At 32.6% G+C, this 19,770-nt stretch overlaps 2 protein-coding genes across 2 annotated transcripts; both read left to right on the plus strand.

Annotated features, from left to right (window-relative positions):
- The first annotated feature begins 4,038 nt into the window (after positions 1 to 4,038).
- Positions 4,039 to 4,935, plus strand: LOC134726520 (zinc finger MYM-type protein 6-like). The gene has a single exon (XM_063590926.1). It carries the CDS (start codon positions 4,039 to 4,041, stop codon positions 4,933 to 4,935), a length of 897 nt encoding a protein of 298 aa, XP_063446996.1.
- Positions 4,936 to 6,710: 1,775 nt separating this feature from the next.
- LOC134727138 (uncharacterized) lies at positions 6,711 to 11,466 on the plus strand. Its single transcript, XM_063591519.1, has 5 exons — positions 6,711 to 6,938; positions 9,772 to 9,840; positions 10,097 to 10,217; positions 10,749 to 10,789; positions 10,992 to 11,466. The coding sequence occupies exons 1-5, from the start codon at positions 6,770 to 6,772 to the stop codon at positions 11,150 to 11,152; spliced, it is 561 nt and encodes a 186-aa protein (XP_063447589.1). The 5' UTR covers positions 6,711 to 6,769; the 3' UTR covers positions 11,153 to 11,466.
- Positions 11,467 to 19,770: the final 8,304 nt, after the last annotated feature.

A 19,770-nucleotide genomic window follows, 5' to 3' on the forward strand; every position in this document is an offset into this window, starting at 1 on the left:
AATTAAGTTAAGAGGTGGGTGGGGGGTCAGTAAAAAAACTATGTGAATTAAGTTTTTTTTATCCTTCATTGAAGTTTGATTTTGTCCCTAAAACTATTGAACAGAAATTGATGGTTACAAATGTAATCCCTATCTATCTTTATACAGAAGATTGTGTTATTAGTAAAATTATTGCTAAACTTTTAAAGAGAGAACTTTAAATGTGTAAACTAAATGTTTGAAAACTTTTTGTTAACAATATTTTATTTTGTGTTATGTTGTATTTCAAATATTACTTTAAATTTAGTTTTGCTTGGTAAAAAATAAACACAGAGATATTTTTTTTAATCCTGAAAATACATGTACTTAAAGGTTAAAATTATACAAGTTTTATACAATCATTCATTGCATTTCAATTTGTTCGGTGCTGTGTTATTGTTGATGTTAATTTTAGTTTACTGGATTAAATTTTATTTCAATTTGTTTGTATCATTTTGTAAGGTACATGTAGATGTATAAAATAAATTTTATTTTCAACAATATTGTGTATTTTTTTCTTAATTGTGGCATCTACCCAGGTACAATGTAGCAGCACAATTATGACTTGTTAAAAAAAACACAACAAATTATTAATAACATATTGAATGAAATTAATTATCAAAAATTGACATAAAGAAACAGGATGACAAATAAATAAGTAGAGTACTTTTGTTATATTTCATTTTATGATATATCCTTTTAAGTTTTTAAACAGGCATGGAGACTTTGCTTACAAAGATATAAGAAGATGTAGTATGAGTGCCAATGAGACAACTCTACATCCAAGTTACAATATGTAAAGTAAACCATTATAGGTCAAATTATGGCCTTCAACACGAAGCTTTGGCAAACATCGGAAAACAAGTTTTAAAGGGCCCCAAAAATTACTAGTGTAAAACCATTCAAACAGGAAATCCAGCGGTCTAATATATTAAAAAAAAAAAAAGAGAAATGAGAAACACTTATGAAATCACGTCAACAAACGATAACAACAGGTTCCTGTCTTACATGTATGACAGGTGCAAACAAATGCAGTGGGATTAAATTTTTTAAAAGGCGCCAACCTTCACCATAACCTGAAATAATAGTGTATTACTAACCTCACGACATAGAACTCAAAGACACACTATAAAATATCAAACATTTATTAAAAGAATGAATTTGATCTATGACACAATATGAATACAAAATTAATTTTAAAAAAAAGAGGATGATAAGTAAATAAAAATCAGTAAGACAACCATGACTTTGGACAAAATGCCGTTAAATATAATAACGTACACAGGAAAATAAAGATAATTGTGTTGTAAGGCAGCAACCATTTGATTTTCGGGGGGGGGGGGGGGGTACGGGTTTTTTTCTGTACAAACTTTTTTTTCGCCTTTGGCGAAAAACAATCTATTTTTTTTAGCGACAAACCGAAAACAATTTTTTCCTTTCAATTTTAGCATTACATATAGTGGCAGCTGAGGGTGAAACAAACAATTTTTTTTTCTCAGGGTCCAAAACAAATTATTTTTTTTCACCAAAAACTGGAAATTAGACTTTTTTTTTTCCAAAAAAAACATAGCCCTCCCCCCGAAAATCAAATGGTTGCTGCCTAAGGAGTACAATATGCATAAAGCTGTTGTCCATAGTATGAAAACAGAAGTGAACATTTATTGTCATATTAAAAATACTTATCAAGGGTGGTATATAAATATATTACCAAAATTGAGACGAAATATAACACAGCATGAGTTAAACATCACATAACAAAAAAATGCAGAAGTACGATTTGAGAATACTGGCAGTTACTTACAGCTAGTTAAAAGACAAAAACAATTAATATTAAAAAATCATGGTTCAGACACTAAAATCAACTTAAACACATCCCATGGATTTAGTGGTTTAACGTTTAAATAGACAGTGATTATCTGCTCTTGTTTCGGGTTGTTGTCTTTTTGACATATACATGTATTCCCCATTTCCATTCTTAATATTATAAAATTCAATTATCCCTTTTCATATAAATAATTTATTAATTAATGTGTCACATATTGATTGCAATAAATAAATTCATACACAATAACATACTTAATAAAACAGCCAATATCCAGCAAAAAAACTGACTCACGAGATACTAATAGTATGTTAAAATACCAAATACATATTAACTACAAATTAAGATAGCGTTAACAAAAATATAAAAAAATAATACACGTCTTTTCCACAAATAAATAATACTGAGCTTGAATCTCTAATAATTAGTTATATAAAACATATACCCGTTTCACAAAAAATGATAAAAGTTCTCAAAGTTTTCCATTTATAATGAAATATGAATCGGTGGAATAACAAAGAGCTCATACAAAAAACACAAAATATAGCAGCAAGGAAATAGTAACCAAATCTAAAAATAATTAAGAATTGAATGCTTCTTTTTGTCCTAAGAAATACCGGGTGTTCGTCCGTCCGCCGGTCTGTATTCCCAAATGTTATAAAACTTATACAAAATGCTTGTTACACTGTACCACAAAAAACCAGGCGCGTAGCAACCCGTACGCAAAAACGCAGTTGCGTACACATCGAAAATTTCACAAAAATAAAATTATGGTAAATCTAGTAAGAATAAAACAAAATTAATGAAGTTAAAAAAACATATATACAAATATATTAATGATCACTTTGTAGCTATATTCCATTCCGAAAACTAGTCTTCCCTTTTCATTTCCGAAACCAGCATCGTAATTCTGTAGCTGATGCAAACAATTTAAAATGGCTTAGTCCTCCGGGTGTCAAAACATAATTGTCACTCACTTCTTCTATGCCCCCTTACCCTGACATCTTTTCTGAAGATACCAAGATTACGGATGAAATAGAATATGCCATGGACATCAATTCATTCTTATGAATTTCCTGTGAGGTATGTATAAGTCTTAAACAGTCAAGTCCAACTTAATTTTAACGGGGCTGGTAAAGGGTAATTTTTGTGCACCTGTATTCATTTGATGTTCAACGTGTTTTCACTTTTTTAATTTGAGTGCAAGACGGGTGCCTCATTCCTTCAACAAGTTACATGTTCCTAAAATTAAAAAGAAGTGCGTATTTTCCATGCTTTCAGTTTTAAACTTTTTTCGGGAAGTACTTATCCGCCATCCCATCCCCACCCTTTACCACCATTTTTAACCTTTACTATAACTAGCAAACTTTTAGAATTTTATCTTTAATTTGATTTAATAATGTTGAAGAAAAAAAGTATTTGTTATGCCGTACCTACAATAATGGATGGGCATTGTGATTTGTGGTCTGTGCAGCCGTCTGTCGGTCCGTCTCTCTGTTGGTCCGTCCGTCGCCGACTTGTTGTTAATGTCTGTTTTATTGTGGTCTCTTGTGGATAGTTGTCTCATTGGCAACATACCACATCTTCTTTTTTTATAGGTACACTTTTTTGGTCACTCAGGGTGACGTTGTAATCACATAATCTTGAAACTTAGTACATATGCCTTATAAGAGGTTTCATCTAAATTGAATGAGGAGTTTTAATTATCCCTTTGGATGACTGTTTCTTTGAAAATAAAATTTGCATGAAATACAGAAAAGATTGATATTTTTTCCAGAGTGATTTCGAATTCTACTAGAAGAGCAAAGGCTAAATGGTTTCTTGAGCACACTTGGATGAAATATTCAAAAACCACGGATAGTGTCTACTGTGCACCGTGTAGGTTCTTTGGTCCAAAAAGTGGAACGTCTAAGGAGAAGACTTTCGGTGTCAATAATGTAACCGACTGGAGCAACATAATAAAACTTATGCAGCGTCACATAACAATAAAAAGTCATGAAACTTCTTTGTCAGCTGCAGATGACTTCCTCGATGTTATGGAAGGTAAAACTAAGAGTGTTACTCGACAGATCTCAAGCCATTATGATAAAATTGTTACCAGGAATCGTCAAATTCTTGAAATAATCATAGAAACAATCATATTTTGAGGTCAACAAAATATTGCCTTACTTGGATACGAAGAAGAAAAGGACAATTTCATGGCTCTACTGCAGTATAGAAGCAAGGACAATGACCTCCTACGGGAACACTTGGTATCGCACAAGCTTCAGAATAGTCAGTCAACTAATAAAACAACTTATCTTTCTCAAGAAATACAAAATGAAATTATTAGTGATGATATAGTCAAAACTTGCAATGCAGCCCCATGTTTTGGATTCATGTCAGACGAGGCTACAGATGTTGCCACGATAGAACAGATGGCGCTATGTCTGCGCTTTTATGATCCGACTGAATTACGAATTCGAGAAGAGTTTATTGGTTTTGCAGAATGTAAAGCAACCACAGGAGAGTCTCTGACAGAGTCTTTCCTAGAGAACCTTAGAGCTAAAGGTGTTATTGTAAATAAAATGCGAGGTCGGGGCTATGATGGTGCTGTCAATATGGCCGGAAAATACAGAGGCGTACAGGCAAGAATTAAAGAAGTGGTACCTGGAGCAGTCTATACTCATTGTAAGGCACATAATCTTAATCTTTCAATCATCTGCGCTTGTAAAGAGACGCTTATCAGGAACGTGATGAATACCCTTCAGGAAATAGCATTCATGTTTGACTACTCCGCTAAGAAGCTTGGCATTTTCAAGGAGCATCTTGCTAATAACGACACTACAAAAGACAATATGGAAGGACGCCAAAAGCTGAAAACGCTGTGTGAAACACGCTGGGCTGCAAGATCGGAACCCCTTTTCACGTTCAAATCCGCTTTTTCAACAGCAGATGCAGCTTTGGGAGAATTGTCTTTACAACCTGGTGATTCGAAGGCCGGTCCATATCAAGCTGCTATCGAAAAGTTTGACTTTATAATTACCCTTGTTGCTTCAGAACATGTTCTATCAGCACTTGTTGCATTGTCATGTCTCTTACAGAAAAAAGACTGACCTCTTTGTGGCTGCTGACGAATCCAGGGTTGTTGTCAGGCAGCTAAATGACGAGAGAAACGACCCAGATGTTTGGAACTCCTTGTACGATTCTGCAGTTGAACTTGCCGCAACTGTCAATACTGATCCGTCAATGCCCAGAAACCGTGGGGCCCAACGTAATAGGCACAATGCACCAGCGCAGACACCTTCTGAATACTGGAAACTGAACATGTATCTACTTTTCGTCGATCATTTGATAGCTAAGTTGAATAAAAGACTTCTGACAGCAGAGCCGCGTTATGTCGCACAAAAGTTAATCCCAAAAAAACATTGAACAACTTACTTTAGCTGATGGGGACATAATCTTTAATGAATATGCAGATGATGCCCATGTTACAATGTACAAAAAACGACTTTCGGTCTGAAATTCGGAGGTGGTTAGCAAAATGGACTGGAGATTTTGATAACATCCCTAACAACCTGCAGGAAACATTAAATGTTTTAAACAAGGATTTATACCCGGGAATCTTTCAGATACTTAATGTTTTTGCATGTATGCCGGTCTCGACAGCAACGACTGAACGGTCTGTTAGTACCATGAGAAGAGTGAAGACCTACTTGAGAAATACAATGAAAACGAATCGTTTATCTGGACTCGGTCTTTTGAACATATACCAAGAAAAACAAATTAAAGCAGACACAGTTTTGGACATCTTTAGCAGAAAAAAAGAAAGGAAATGGGCATTGATTTTTCAAAATTAACTTTGACAGAAAATAAAAGTTGAAAAACACTGCTTGTTCACTCATAAAATAAAACATAATGATATGTGATTAGAATTTTTATTTATGTATTTTCTCAATAAAAAAAATACTATTTAAGTTGCACAGTGTTGGTTTAGAAATAAGTTTGTTTTCTAATGTAAAGTGGGTGCAGCATGATTAGGTAACAATTATAATATACCTAATTCAGCCATTTACTTGTTTCTCCTGAAAGTAAGATTTCTGTGAGTTCATTTAAGTCCTCGGAAATTGCGAGAATGCAGGATTTTGCACCATTTACCCCAGACCCCCTGCCGTATGACTTCCTTCTCCGGCATTGCGTACACATCAAAATTGCCTAGCTACGCACCTGAAATCAGATCAAGTTCTTTTGGTGTGTTCACTTTTCCTGATATAAAGTTATGCTCCTTTGCAAATGGAAAAAACAAATCTTAAGCCGTTAAGCAAACAAAAATCATCCAAACACATAGGCAATACTTCGCATGTGTTGGGTTGGACTTGAAAAAAAGGAAACACTTTTATATATTGGGTTGAACAATTTCTGTTTTTACACAATTATTAAAAATGCAGCTGTGATCAAAGGGAGATAAATCAATCTTTATACGCTCTGCATTTAATTTACATGACTGGGTTGTGCAATAATGATCAATAATAATTTCATGAACAAATAAGGGAAACAAGGTAAAAAAAAAGGTGAAATCAAAAACAGAAAAGAATGATATACAATAACTAAAACAGAATGAAAATACAACAAGCAAAGTATTTTATTATAGAAATCAAAATGTGTTCTATTTTTAGGAAAGGGGGTTATTAACATGCTGCTTTGTGCAATCCTTATTAGGGATGGTCATATCTCTTGGCTAACGACTGTGCGTAGATTTAAATTGAAGTGTCCTATTTTATATTTCATACCACTTATAAATAGATCAATTGTGCATACATGTATGCATGTACAATGTACATAATATTTTTTTAGCTCCCATCCCTAAATCTAAATTTAGTTGGGGAACTTTCCGACACACCTTTACAAGATCAAGTCGTTTACGTATATTGCATTAGGAAAACATTTGAAATGGCGGCAGACAATCTTTCTAAAGGACTTCTTGAATTATTTTCACCCTTCAGGGTTCAATGTGGAGATACTGCCTGTACATGGCCTAAAGAGCTATGTAACAGAGATCGTGAACAATTTACTATTTGTAAGGGAGCGTCCCCTATGACGTATCTTCAATCCAATTTTGGTAAGTCGTCATTTTTTCTCTGTTGTAACCATTGCCCATCAACATTTCTTAATGCAGCCGTCTCCTGACCACAGAACGCCTTATTAAAAAGCTTATACAATGGAAGCTTCTAACGTTTATCTTTTGCAGGCTTATTACTGTACAATAGTATCTGTCACATTTTTTCTTCAATATTTAACACCATAGGGTATGGGAAAATCTGGATTCAGAGTTTTTTGGGTTTATTGTTTTGTCATCTGCTTGACCAGAATATTTTTTCCATCAAATTGGGGGTCAGAATAAACACAAATCCCCTCCCCCTACAAGAAGAAAAAAATTTTATTTAAGATATAGATGGACGGAACCAGAAACAAATAAGGCAGCGCAGACCAAACGAGAGAAAATAATGCAAGATTTACACAAAATCATCGAGTTAATTCATTACTCCAATCCTTAGATGAGGAACGGATACAACGGCGTTAAATGGAGTGCAATATCACATTTCAAAAACAAACCATTAAATTGCCCATGAAACTTAAATAATTTGCCGTGTAAACAATCCTTTTCTAAAAAAAGAAAATATACCGTCAATAAGAAATGGTAAATTTAGGAACAAACAACTGTTGATTTTTTTTCTTTCGAGAATGAATATATTGTCAGATGACCTTATATTGTACCATAAAAATTCTTATACATTATACTTCAAAGTTGGTGACCCTTTAAAAACTACAGGTAAAATACATGTATATACATATATATGGAATTGGAAACTCAAAACCTATATATAAATCATGGTTAAAAGGTGTTCCTTATGTAGCCATTCGTCGGATTCATATAAATAGAACCTACATAACAACGATTTATCATGTTTATTACTTAATCAACTTAATCTAAAAACTGTTTGAGAAGTTTTGGAAAATGTAATCAATTATGACAGCTAAAACGTAGGTTTTTAAAAGTAATATAGCAAAAATACCGACTTCTAAGGAGAATTCAAATGAACATGTACGTGTAAACATACTTGACGTATTATTTTAATTTTAGTTTCTTGTGTACAATTTGGAAATTACTATGGCGTTCATTATCACTGAACCAGTATATATTTGTTTAGGGGCCAGCTGAAGGACGCCTCCGGGTGCGGGAATTTCTCGCTACATTGAAGACCTGTTGGTGACCTTCTGCTGTTGTTTTTTTTATTTGGTCGAGTTGTTGTCTCTTTGACACATTCCCCATTTCCATTCTCAATTTTAGTATTACCGCCTTTCAAAACATTGTTACTGCATCTATACATGTTTATATAAATATATGAGGATAACAGAATACTTCATTAAGGTGGTACATGTACCAAACATCTTCACTAAAATTAATTTGGTTTTGATTTTCATAAAATTTTTACAAAATATTTACTTTGGCCCTACTATATATATACGACAAAAATAGAAAATAAAAAAAATAGAAACTTGAACCATATACTTTAGCGGAAAATTTTCGTTGGACAAATAGCAGTTTGACTAAAACTAATTTTAATCATTGAGAAGCTTAATATTTTCTAAAAAATAGAACATAACTAAAACGTTCAGCTGATTTTCACAGAAGTATCTCCATATTGTGTTATGTACTACCTTAAGTGTGTTTTTTCTCTCTTTTAAGTTTAAATATCCTTATTGAAAATTTCATTTTAAGTTCATTAATGTTTTTAACATTATTTATGTCGTTATGATAAATGAATAATATGTCTTGTCATGTGAGTCTATATTTGGCAAGCCATTATCGTACAACTATAATGTTTAAACCATTTTTCGAAGAAAAATACTAATATATGATTTATAAATAAATTTGAGAATGGTATTATATCAGAGACAACAACAGACCAAAGGGCAGACAAACAAAGGCACCAAATAGGTCTGCAATGCAGCCAGAAAATCCAGCACCCAGAAGTGGGTCTCAGCTGGCCCCTAAAAATGTGTACTTGTCAAGAAAAAAAATAATTACATTCTAAAACGTATATCCAAATTACAGAAAGTCTGAAATAAACAATTAACAATGCATTGACTTGATAACATGTATCAGTATTTCGTGTGCATTTTAGTCTTGACGTCATCTTATTCTACTTTCAGTGTTGAAATTATTTTCCCGCTTTTTAGATAAACCCGCCTAGTACATCCGTTACTCATTTTCAGCTAGGGATTCAATTGAAGTTCACACGATGTCTTATTATTCACTTGCAAGTCAATAATAATTCATCAGCGATGCTATTTGTGCCTATTTTGACAAATTTGGTCCTAAATAGCTGCTTATGATTACGCATTTGTTAGTACATGAAACCGTAAATCGTAGCTAATGCCCCTTTAAAACATATGTTTTCTAAATCAAATACGTTGATTCACAAAAATATTTGATAAGGTTCGAGCTCCCTCAGAAAAAGGTTGACCTAAGCTGAATTTGGCCAAGAACGTACGAGATTCATATATTTAGTGTTGTTTTCATTTACTATCGCTTGATTAATACCGTTGCATGTAGTCCCCGGCGCCGGTTTGTCAGTTTACAAGTTAATGCCTAGGCTTTAACATAATAATTTAAATTCCTCTTTGATCATTTAAAAAAAATCACTTAAAAAAGTTGAGTTTCACTAACAGGCTTTGGTCTTACTGTATCTGAATCTGGCTGTAATTGTTAACTGGTAACTTTAGGTTCCTTAGCGACTTACTTTTTACGTAATTACATATCCCTGGCTTTCAAATGTTTGGGTGTTCTTGGTGAACACTAAAACGTTTTTTGCATAGACAATTTTAATGTACCTGGTATGACTTTTATGGAACTCATATAATAAAAGCATTTTTTATTTTTCCTACAGATGAACATTTCAAAAGCCTATGCAACAATTTTACAGAGGAGATTCAACCAATAAATAGTTATTCCTATGGTAAGCTTCATGTTTTTCAACTTTAAAATGATTAAAATGATTAAGTTTATTCTCATAAATCCCTAGAAAAGTATTCTGGAAAACCATTTATTAATGTATATTTTTTATATTAACTTGTACTTGTACTTACATGCCAGACTGACCTGTAAATTAGTTCATTCTTTGGATCAACCATTTTAATTTTATGTTTATGTTCTTTTTCTCCCTTTTATTTACACTAGATTTATATCTAAGGTTACTTTTTTTTAATTTACAGCCTACTTATTTTATGGAAGTATCACACTGAATGTTTTACTGTTATTACTAACCATGTGTTTAGTTATCCGTTTTGTGCAAATGAAACAACAAAAGCACACAAGTTCGAAGGAGACAGAGAGGTAAGCAATAATAAAATTAATGTGCATGTTTTAACTGTCTTATAAAAAATCTTCGAGATTTAATAGTTACATTTTCCTTATTTATTGATAACACGAGTGAAATATTTGAGCTAACATAATATCGCTTTACTACAGAAGTAATCATACTAGTACAGAGGCAACACGCATATGACAATGCTACAAGCATGCAATTTGGAACAAAGCTTTGTCTAGTATTACTCTTCGATTTCAGATAGGGAGGCAATCTGAAAAAAATAGTTAATTAAATGGCGTCTAGACTAGAATACACACAAAACGAAGCTACATATTATCGAGTCCAAGGTTGTAAATTGTTTATTCTATCCTTTTTATAGTTTGTATAAATGTTTTACGTTGTTAAAATAAATCAAATATTAGAAATGAGTCAAATCGGTGATCACGAATGAACAGATGGAGTACTTTGGTATATTTGCAATTAAATTCTCCAAAAAAAAAACCAGTTGTAGTAATATTATATAAAAAAGTAATACGTATTTTTTTCTTTCATTTCAGTGAAAATCAAGTAAAAAAGCCTGGAATTACCAGAAGTATGTGTAAGTATACGTCAATTATGTGGAATTGCTTTTAAATTGGTAAGATGATTTGTGTTTTAAAGTTTAAAACTCAAATATATTATTGTGTGTTGCTTATATAATAAGGTCAATATACATCAGAGCTGATTATGTGTAGAAAATGGTACATATAAAAGATAAGATAAATATAAATTCTATTTTAGTTCGGTTATTTTTTTTTTAGGTGAGAACAGTGAAGAAAAAACTTGTAATACTATGCACCCAACGGAAGACAGTGGGAAGTTGCTTTTGAGTAGCAGTCATAACAGTTATGATTTAGAAAGTCAACAGTGTACGTGCTGTTTCTCATCTACCTCTACAAGCACTGAAACAAAGAGTGTATGAACATTGCTGAAAGGGACTTTCAACGTCTCGTTAATTTGCCGGTGGAATCGTCATTTTGATATCTTTAAGAACACATATAAGTATACGAGAAATAATAACCACAACAGTTGAATTAACATGTGTCATATTAGGGTGTGTTTTGTTAGGGAAGAGAAACGTTTGCGCGATTTATTAAATGAAAAGATTCCTGTGTTGATATTGAAAAACTTATATGCTGTAAAATAATTTGATTTGAACATGTTTAACAATGATAGTTTCTGTTCAAAAAGCAGGGTACTTAATAAAGAGATAACATTAAGTTTTATAAATTTGAATTTCATCTATATACAATATGACCCCGTTTTGAAGGTTCGGCGATTGATTTAAAAACTATTTATTTTTTTCCAAGTCCTTGAACATTTTCATATTTCTTTTGTCAACATCATGTTGTAGCAATTAGGTCAATCTGTAAATGAAACATGAAATTTTAACTGTGCCTTGTATCCGAAAACAATCTTACCCTCAAAAATACAGCCTGGCTTTTATTGATTAAGACTTTATTTTGGTAAGGTGTTGTTAATTATACAACATCACGTGACTGTCACTTTAAAACGATTACATTGTAGACAAGTCCGCAGATTTCAGAAAAGAGAGTGACCCATGAACGTGTACATTTTTTTTTTTATCAGAGGCCAGCTCAATCCCGCCTCCTCTCGCTATGTGATAGACGAATTGGTGGTATTGGGCTAGTTTATGGTCTGCGGTCGTGTTGTTACTTCTATGGTACTTTCCTGCTTCAATTCTCATTTTTTTGACAAGCTGACACAAGAATATAAAAAAACATCCAGTTTGATTGCCAATTAGGCAACTCTACAGAAGAGACCAACTGACACAAAAATAAACAACTATAGGTCACCGTACGGCCTTCAACAATGAGCAAAGCCCATCCCGCAAAGTGAGCTATAAAAGGCACCGAAATGATAAATCTAAAGTACAAAAAATAAACAAAAAATTAATATATAACACATCAACAAACGACCATCACTAAATACACGTATTTACACTTGTATGCAAATTTGTCCGCCATTACATAACATCACACAGGTTCCCGTAAACTTTGACTTCATAATTCAAAACATATGACGTCACAACTAAAAAGTGATTGTTGCTTGACGTCAAAAGGTTATTCGGAGGTGATATAAGGTCATCCGGAGGCAAAATACAGCTAAATATCAAAAGTGTAAATACGTTTATTACAGGCTGGCGTACTAAATTATAATTCTGGTACCTTTGATAACTATTTACACCACTGGGTCAAAGCCACAGCTGGTGGACGTTTCGTCCCCGAGGGTATCACCAGCCCAGTAGTCAACACTTCGGTGTTGACATGAATATCAATAATGTGGTCATTTTAATAAATTTCCTGTTCAGAAACTTTGAATTTTTCGAAAAACTAAGGATTTTCTTATCCCAGGCATAGATTACCTTAGCCGTATTTGGCACAACTTTTAGGAATTTTGGATCCTCAATGCTCTTCAACTTTGTACTTGTTTGGCTTTATAAATATTTTGATATGAGCGTCACTGATGAGTCTTATGTAGACGAAACGCGCGTCTGGCGTACTAAATTATAATCCTGGTACCTTTGATAACTATCTTGACATGTGACAGGCGCATGCATACATACAGGATGCGGAGGGGTTGATCATATTAGCGGGACACCAACCCTCCCAATAATCTCTGACAGTGGTGTAACAGTACAACAGTAGAACCTTGGTAAAGGCTAAACTCGTCAGATGTATAATACAAGGAGAAATACATCTAACAAAAACACAAAGTGGACGTGGCCGGGTACTAGTATATCCCAACAACAATAAGACACTAACTACAGATCTGAGAGTACTTGCAGTTACTGACAGCTAGTTGAAAGCCACTAACAAGTTATAAAAAATACATGCATCTAAGACTAAATTATCAATCAGTACACATCCAACATTCAATGGATTTAGTATAAAGAAGTTATAAACAGTGAGAGGAAAATATTACCTTGTGCAATGCCAAGATATCGACAGATTATCGATCCATGGATGTTTATATGTTATATAACAATAATATTTAGTTTGCTTTCAATTTACTGATAATAACAATATTAATACCAATGAAACAATATTCAATGATCTAATTACAGTGTTGAACTGGTAACCTTTTAGAACAAGTTTAATTCAATGATCGATAAGTTTACCAGGCTCGTTTTTAAATATCAGAGAACGGTAAACAACATTTCTGTAAAAATGAGGATGACTTTTGTGCTAAAGTTTTTTACGGGTACAACCAAACTTCATAACAAAGTCTGTATATCTATAGATGAATTTCGTAAGGATTAAACTTTAAGTAATTGTCTTTACGAAACCCCTGGATTAATAATTTACCAGTAAAACATCGATAACGTTCGTAAAAATCAACAACGTCACAACAAGCACGGGAATAGCGACCTAGTTGTTAAAATATAAACACCGTAAGATAGTGGCAAAGGATCATCATAATTCAAAAAGGGAAAATTAACAATAGGGAACGAAAAAATCTTCCATTTGTCGTTATTTCAGTGTAGAGTTTCTCGTGTAAAACCGTAATATCTAAATGTAGTAAAGGAGTAATTACCGTTTAAATTATGATTATTTAAAGTACATGTAAGTTCCTGTCAGTGGGTAAATTTCGGTAGTATATTTAGAAAATCCTTGATTATATAACAACAACAAAAATCAAGATAACGGTAAGTGAATTAAATGCAATTTAGATAATTTATTTGCCGAAATATTTGACAATTTATTTAAATTTTGCATCTTGTTCGTAAAAATACAATTCAAACGAGAAGACCAACAGACTAGTCCAAGTACAAAAACAATAACGATAAACAACTATGTTACACAACATCAAACGAAAACTACTACATAATAGGCTCCTAACTTGCTATAGGGACAGGCACATACATCCAGATTGGTGAAGTTGAACATTTTAATGGAATCGGAAATGTACATCTAGCAAAAACAGAGTGGATGTGTACTTTTGCATCCCATCAACAAAAAGATATTAAGTACAAATCTGATAGTATTTGTTATTACTGATAGCTTAGCCTAGTTCAAAGCCAATAACAACTAATAAAAAATATCATTCAACTTGCACTAAATATTTGTGACCCGTAAATTTTCTGAAGCTACGGATAATTGATACTTGTTTGCGTGCAGTTGGCTCAAATTGTAAAACAAAAGAATACTAAGAGATGCTAGATACCAAAGGGACATTCAAACTCATAAGTAAAAAATACACTGACAACATTAAGGCAAAGACAAACAAGAGTACACAAAACTCACCATAAGAAACTAAAGACTGAAAATTACGGAGCAACGCAAATATCAGGGGGATTGTTTCAGGTGCTCCGAAAGGGTAACAACTGGTATTGGTTACATATGTTTCTTTCTAAGATTCCAGGGCCCAGTTGTTTCAGAGACTGGATAATTATGCACTAGATAAATTCAGTTGTCTAGAAATTGTCCTGTATCTAAAAAGTTTATCACAGATTGTAGTGTCGGTCGGGTAGTTAGGATTCTTATCAAGAGGCTATATATGGCTGCGTGTTTGCTTTATTATTTTCATCAAACCAATCGCTAAAGGATTTATAGACAATTTCACAAGGAACCATAACACTGAATTTCGGGGCACCAAGAAAGCATTGCATTTTAAACACACTTTCTATACTGAGTTTAAATGAACTACCCACTGAAGCAACGCAATTCTAGTTGACACACATATCAAAATTGTTTTACGACTTTTTACAGTTGTGGTAAATTTTATGTAAGTAATAATTATTGTCACTATCGGGTAAAAATACTTTTTCAATCAGAGTAGCAAGACATTTCGGCACCCAGGCTCTCAGACATTATGGCATTCGTTTTTGGAAATTTTGGGATCAGGACAATTCAGGATTAAGACATCTTATTTCAGGTTCTCAGGTCTATTGATCGTCGTCTATCAGGGAACCTGAAAGGTTTGTTGGTCGATCTTGGAAAGCTCTCCGATAGAGATTTCCTGACATACCACTACAAGGCTGTGCTTTCCATAGGGAACAAAGAAAAGGATTAACAGATATTGTATCTGTAATATAAATAAGATAAACCATTGTGAGATAAGTAAAAAAAATATATGGCTTTAGTTTGGTTAAATTGGACTGGTTATCGTTACGAGTCTCATCTGTTCCTGGGGTTTTCTATTTGTTCATAATGATTGATTTACATTCTTTATGACTAATTTCTCAATGTTGAATGCCATTTGTAAATATAAACTTTTATTTGTTCTCGAGTTTTATTAAATATTGGGACCTTATGTAAAATTTTGAAAGAAAAAAAAAGAAAAAAAAATTCTAAAAGTATTTGTAGCTCTCGTCTTTAAGCGAACATCAATCAATCAATATATCAATCTTTGTGACAAACGCCTCAGTTGTCTAATATTTCTTTGATAATTGTAAATGGAGTGTTGATTCTGAAGTCTCACACTGCCGATACACTTGTTAAACGAGCTGCTTGTAGGTGTAGACTGTGAGGATGATATAGATGTATCACTCCTGACGAGAGGTAGTGATCTTACTATTCCCAAATTTTGTGAAACTAAAAGGACCGCCAGAGTTTATGCCATGTCTTCACTTATGGAACAGGAACATTATGACGATACATTCCTCGATGTGAAGAATTGAAACTGTTAAGTTCAACATATGCCAGAAGTAACGCAGGTGGATTGAGTAGACTTCTCGAAAATATTTTATTTTATGCCTTTTAACATCTTCATAACTTTTCCTGAAAAAGATCGATTGCGATATGGTAACAGCTTTTAACGGAGCGAACGGATTATTAAGTTTAACTGGTGATAAACCAAATAAAATGACGAACAGGTAAAACAGTTTTTTTCAGTAGAACTGAAACCGTCACTAACAGACTGAAGGTAGATTTAATACTAAAGCAACGTGCCACGTTGTTCATTCAGAAAATGCAACATTAAAAAGTTATCCTTCAGCTAACGCCACGCATTCTGGATTAACAGAGTTCATGAATTACAGAGTAGCACAAGTGAATGGTGCACGACGATATGTAGTTCTCTAATTTATGTTTTATGGGTTCATCTAATTTTTATTTAAATTAGCTTAAAACTTTACTTTTCATTTTGTACAGTTAAACGAAATTCACTAGAACAGTCACTGTCACAAAAGTACAAAGCTAGATGAGAAAGCTAAAAAAAAAACCGAGAAAAGACGAAGTTACTTGTTGTTAACCGAAAAAGAAAAGTAAAAAGTCTAATATTTGTCTTATTACTTTAACCAGAGACTAAAGAAAGCACAACTTGTGTGCTGACATGATTCATCATTGATATGGTTATATTTACAAATTAACTGTTTACAAAATTTTGATTTTTTTTAAATACTAAGGCTTTCCTACCTCAGGCATAGATTACCTTAGCTGTATTTGGCAAAACATTTAGGAATTTTGGTCCTCAATGCTCTTCAACTTCGTACTACATTTGGCATTTTAAACTTTTTCGGGTTCGAGCGTCACGGATGAGTCTTTTTTTATACTAAATTTAGTCCTGGTATCTATGATTTACCAATCCCACATAATTAATGAATACGATGGAGATCATCTAGACATGAACATACCTCCTATATTGTTAGTCCACTATGCTATGTATTGATTACAGAACTATCAATCAAGTAACAAACAGGATTGTTACCCACTGCTATTGGCTTACGACTCCCCAGACTACCGGGGAGGGGGAGCTCAAGACTATAATGAAGTTAAGGATGATGCACATTATAGTCGTTCTCTTATAAACAAGAACACACTGATCAAAATTCTGAAACTGCAATAGACTTCTGGTTGTCTCGCAGATCTGAAAAATAGAGACCAAATTAGCAGACACAAAAGAGATTAAAGCATTATAAAAAAATGGCTAGAAAACAATTCCGAACAACCTGAGTGGTCTGACATTTAGGTCCATAACAAAAATATTTACAAGTTTAAGGACAACATGGATTTTTTTTATAATAAACAAGGATATTCTTTACATGAAGTATTTTTAGTAAGATTAAAAAGTTACTTGTACAGAAAATATGTAGATATTAGGTGCTCCAATGTTTCAAAGGTATCCAGGATCTGGTCATATTGGAGTCAGTAGAATCTTCAGACTGGCATGCACCAAATGCAGAGTACATTGGCCTGACAATAGACGACTTCATGGTTAATGACGCCATCTTGGATAGGCGGCAAACTATCATGTGACTCGAATTGTTTACTTCCGGATTTAAAAAGGCGGCGATATTGAAAAAATAAAATTGTTAAAGCGTCAAATGTGAAATTAAGGATGTATTCTTCTGACATTTCAGTCTCGTTCAGTCTCGATGAAATCTCGTTCTGGAATTATGTCTAAAACATGTGGTACAAGTGGAAAATATGAATGAATTTAAAAAATGTTATAATCAAATTCAACTATGTGAAAAAATTGGGTATTTCCAACGAATAGTTTTTGAGTAATCAATTTTTCAAATTTTATTACCAATCAAGTCAGTATTTTTAGCCAAAATTTCGAGAAAATGGGTGAGGGATACAAAACATTATTTTACCAGAAACATGTACATCCCACATCCCTTTTTTCTTTTCAAATTTCTTAGATATGTATGTTTTCAAATATTTATAACAAAGAAGTTGAAAAAATATGCAATTTGTACTTAAAACGGAGAAAAATCTCAAATTTACAAAATTGACAACATGGTAAATTTGGCACAAAAAAGCATCAAAATATGATAAAACTTTCTTATATTAACACCTACCTATAGTTTTTGTTATTCAAATTTATTCAGATTGGTCCCCTTTATCTTTATTGAAAGTATGACAAAAAGTTTAATTGTGGAAATGTGATTTTTTTTCATGATTATAGCCCAAAAATAGGTAAAAACTGATGAAAAATGAGAAAATCATCAAAATTGGGTACTTTCAAAGGGCCGTAGCAAAGAAAGAAGTGCACCACCATATGATTTTTTCTTCACCAATTATTTTTTTACAGTCATATGAACCCAAAAAACAGGGTTAGAAAAAAAGTTTAATTCTAGAAATTTTTGGCTCCTCAGAGGTGTACATCCTTAAGCTAAATTAGAAGGAAATATTTTCTAGCTGTACCCTTATGTTCAGACCCTCTACATTTTAATTATTTTTTTTAATCTTTTTGATCCATGTTGAAATACAAAATTTCCCCATTTCTTTTATAATTTCAGGTTCACTGGGCATTGTGTTGTTATCTGCATGGCTTCATCCTTATCATCAGCTTTGAAATATTATGTACAGTACTTGCAACCTTAGGCGTTACTATTTCAGCGATCAATCAGCGGTCATCGATCAGTCACCGATCAGTCAAGTTCGCGTCAAACTCACGTCAGCAATCCGTCAGACTTATAGTAAAAGTTATTGACTGATCGGACTGATCGGACGGACCTTGATGACGGATTGACCTGTAATACGCCACATGATAAACTAATACAAATTACGGAATCTTAGTTTCGTTTTGTTTAATTAAAATGGCGACTAGTGAAAATCGAACGTTCAATGATCATGATGATACATTTTGCTTTAATAAAAATAATTTAGCAAAGTTTAATTGAAAAGAAATGTACCGATAAAACCTAACATAAATATATTATTATTAAAGAATGGTCTTTTTGTTTTATTTAGGTAATATATTTTCAAACCCAGCGGGTTTTAAAACGGTGTCTACATCGCGATTTTGATTTTATTATTTTCCAAACATACTCGGGAAAAGCAAAATGAAAGGATCAGTTATTGAAAGATGTAGTCTATATTCAAAAGTTTTGTATCCTTATCATGATAAAATCCTTTAATTTTTTTTTTATCATAATGCAAGGACTTTTTATATTCCTGTCACAATCAAAGCCTATAAAATTTAAACAACGCGAATAAAATTTAAGTGAGATTTATCTGACACTCTTAATTTTATGAAAAAAAACTATTCTAAACTTTAAAAAGTACAAAAATCCAATGGCGGTCAATAATTTTAGTAAAATGAAGGAATATTTGCATTTCAGACAACGCATACAAAAATTTAATATCTTTTTCCTTAAAACAGAGACATATAATATATGTCTCTGCTTAAAGTAAGCATATTTTATGAAAAACAGCCAATCTTGATGTACAAAAAGTACTGAAATCATATGAAGGTTAATAATGTGTATCAAAATAAATCAATAACTGCATTCTTATTCAACAAAAATAAAAGTTTAAGTATTTTAATTCTCAGTATATCTCAATTCTGATTTAAAAAATTGTCTCAAGATGGTAAAAATAACTGATTTCAAATAAAATAGCTTCATTTTAAATAAAATGAAGACCAATTTTGGTTATTTTAAACAACGCGAATAAAATTTTAGTATGATTTCTCTGACACTCTTTTAATTTCATGGAAAAAAAGCATTCTAATCTATAAAAAGTACAAAAATCCAATGGCGGTCAATAATTTTTAGTAAAATGAACAAATATTTGCATTTTAGGCAACGCGTACAAAAATTTAATATCTTTTTCCTTAAAGTAGGCA

This window comes from Mytilus trossulus, chromosome 7 (assembly GCF_036588685.1).
Source record: "Mytilus trossulus isolate FHL-02 chromosome 7, PNRI_Mtr1.1.1.hap1, whole genome shotgun sequence".
In the NCBI taxonomy this organism is placed as follows: Eukaryota; Metazoa; Mollusca; class Bivalvia; order Mytilida; family Mytilidae; genus Mytilus; species Mytilus trossulus.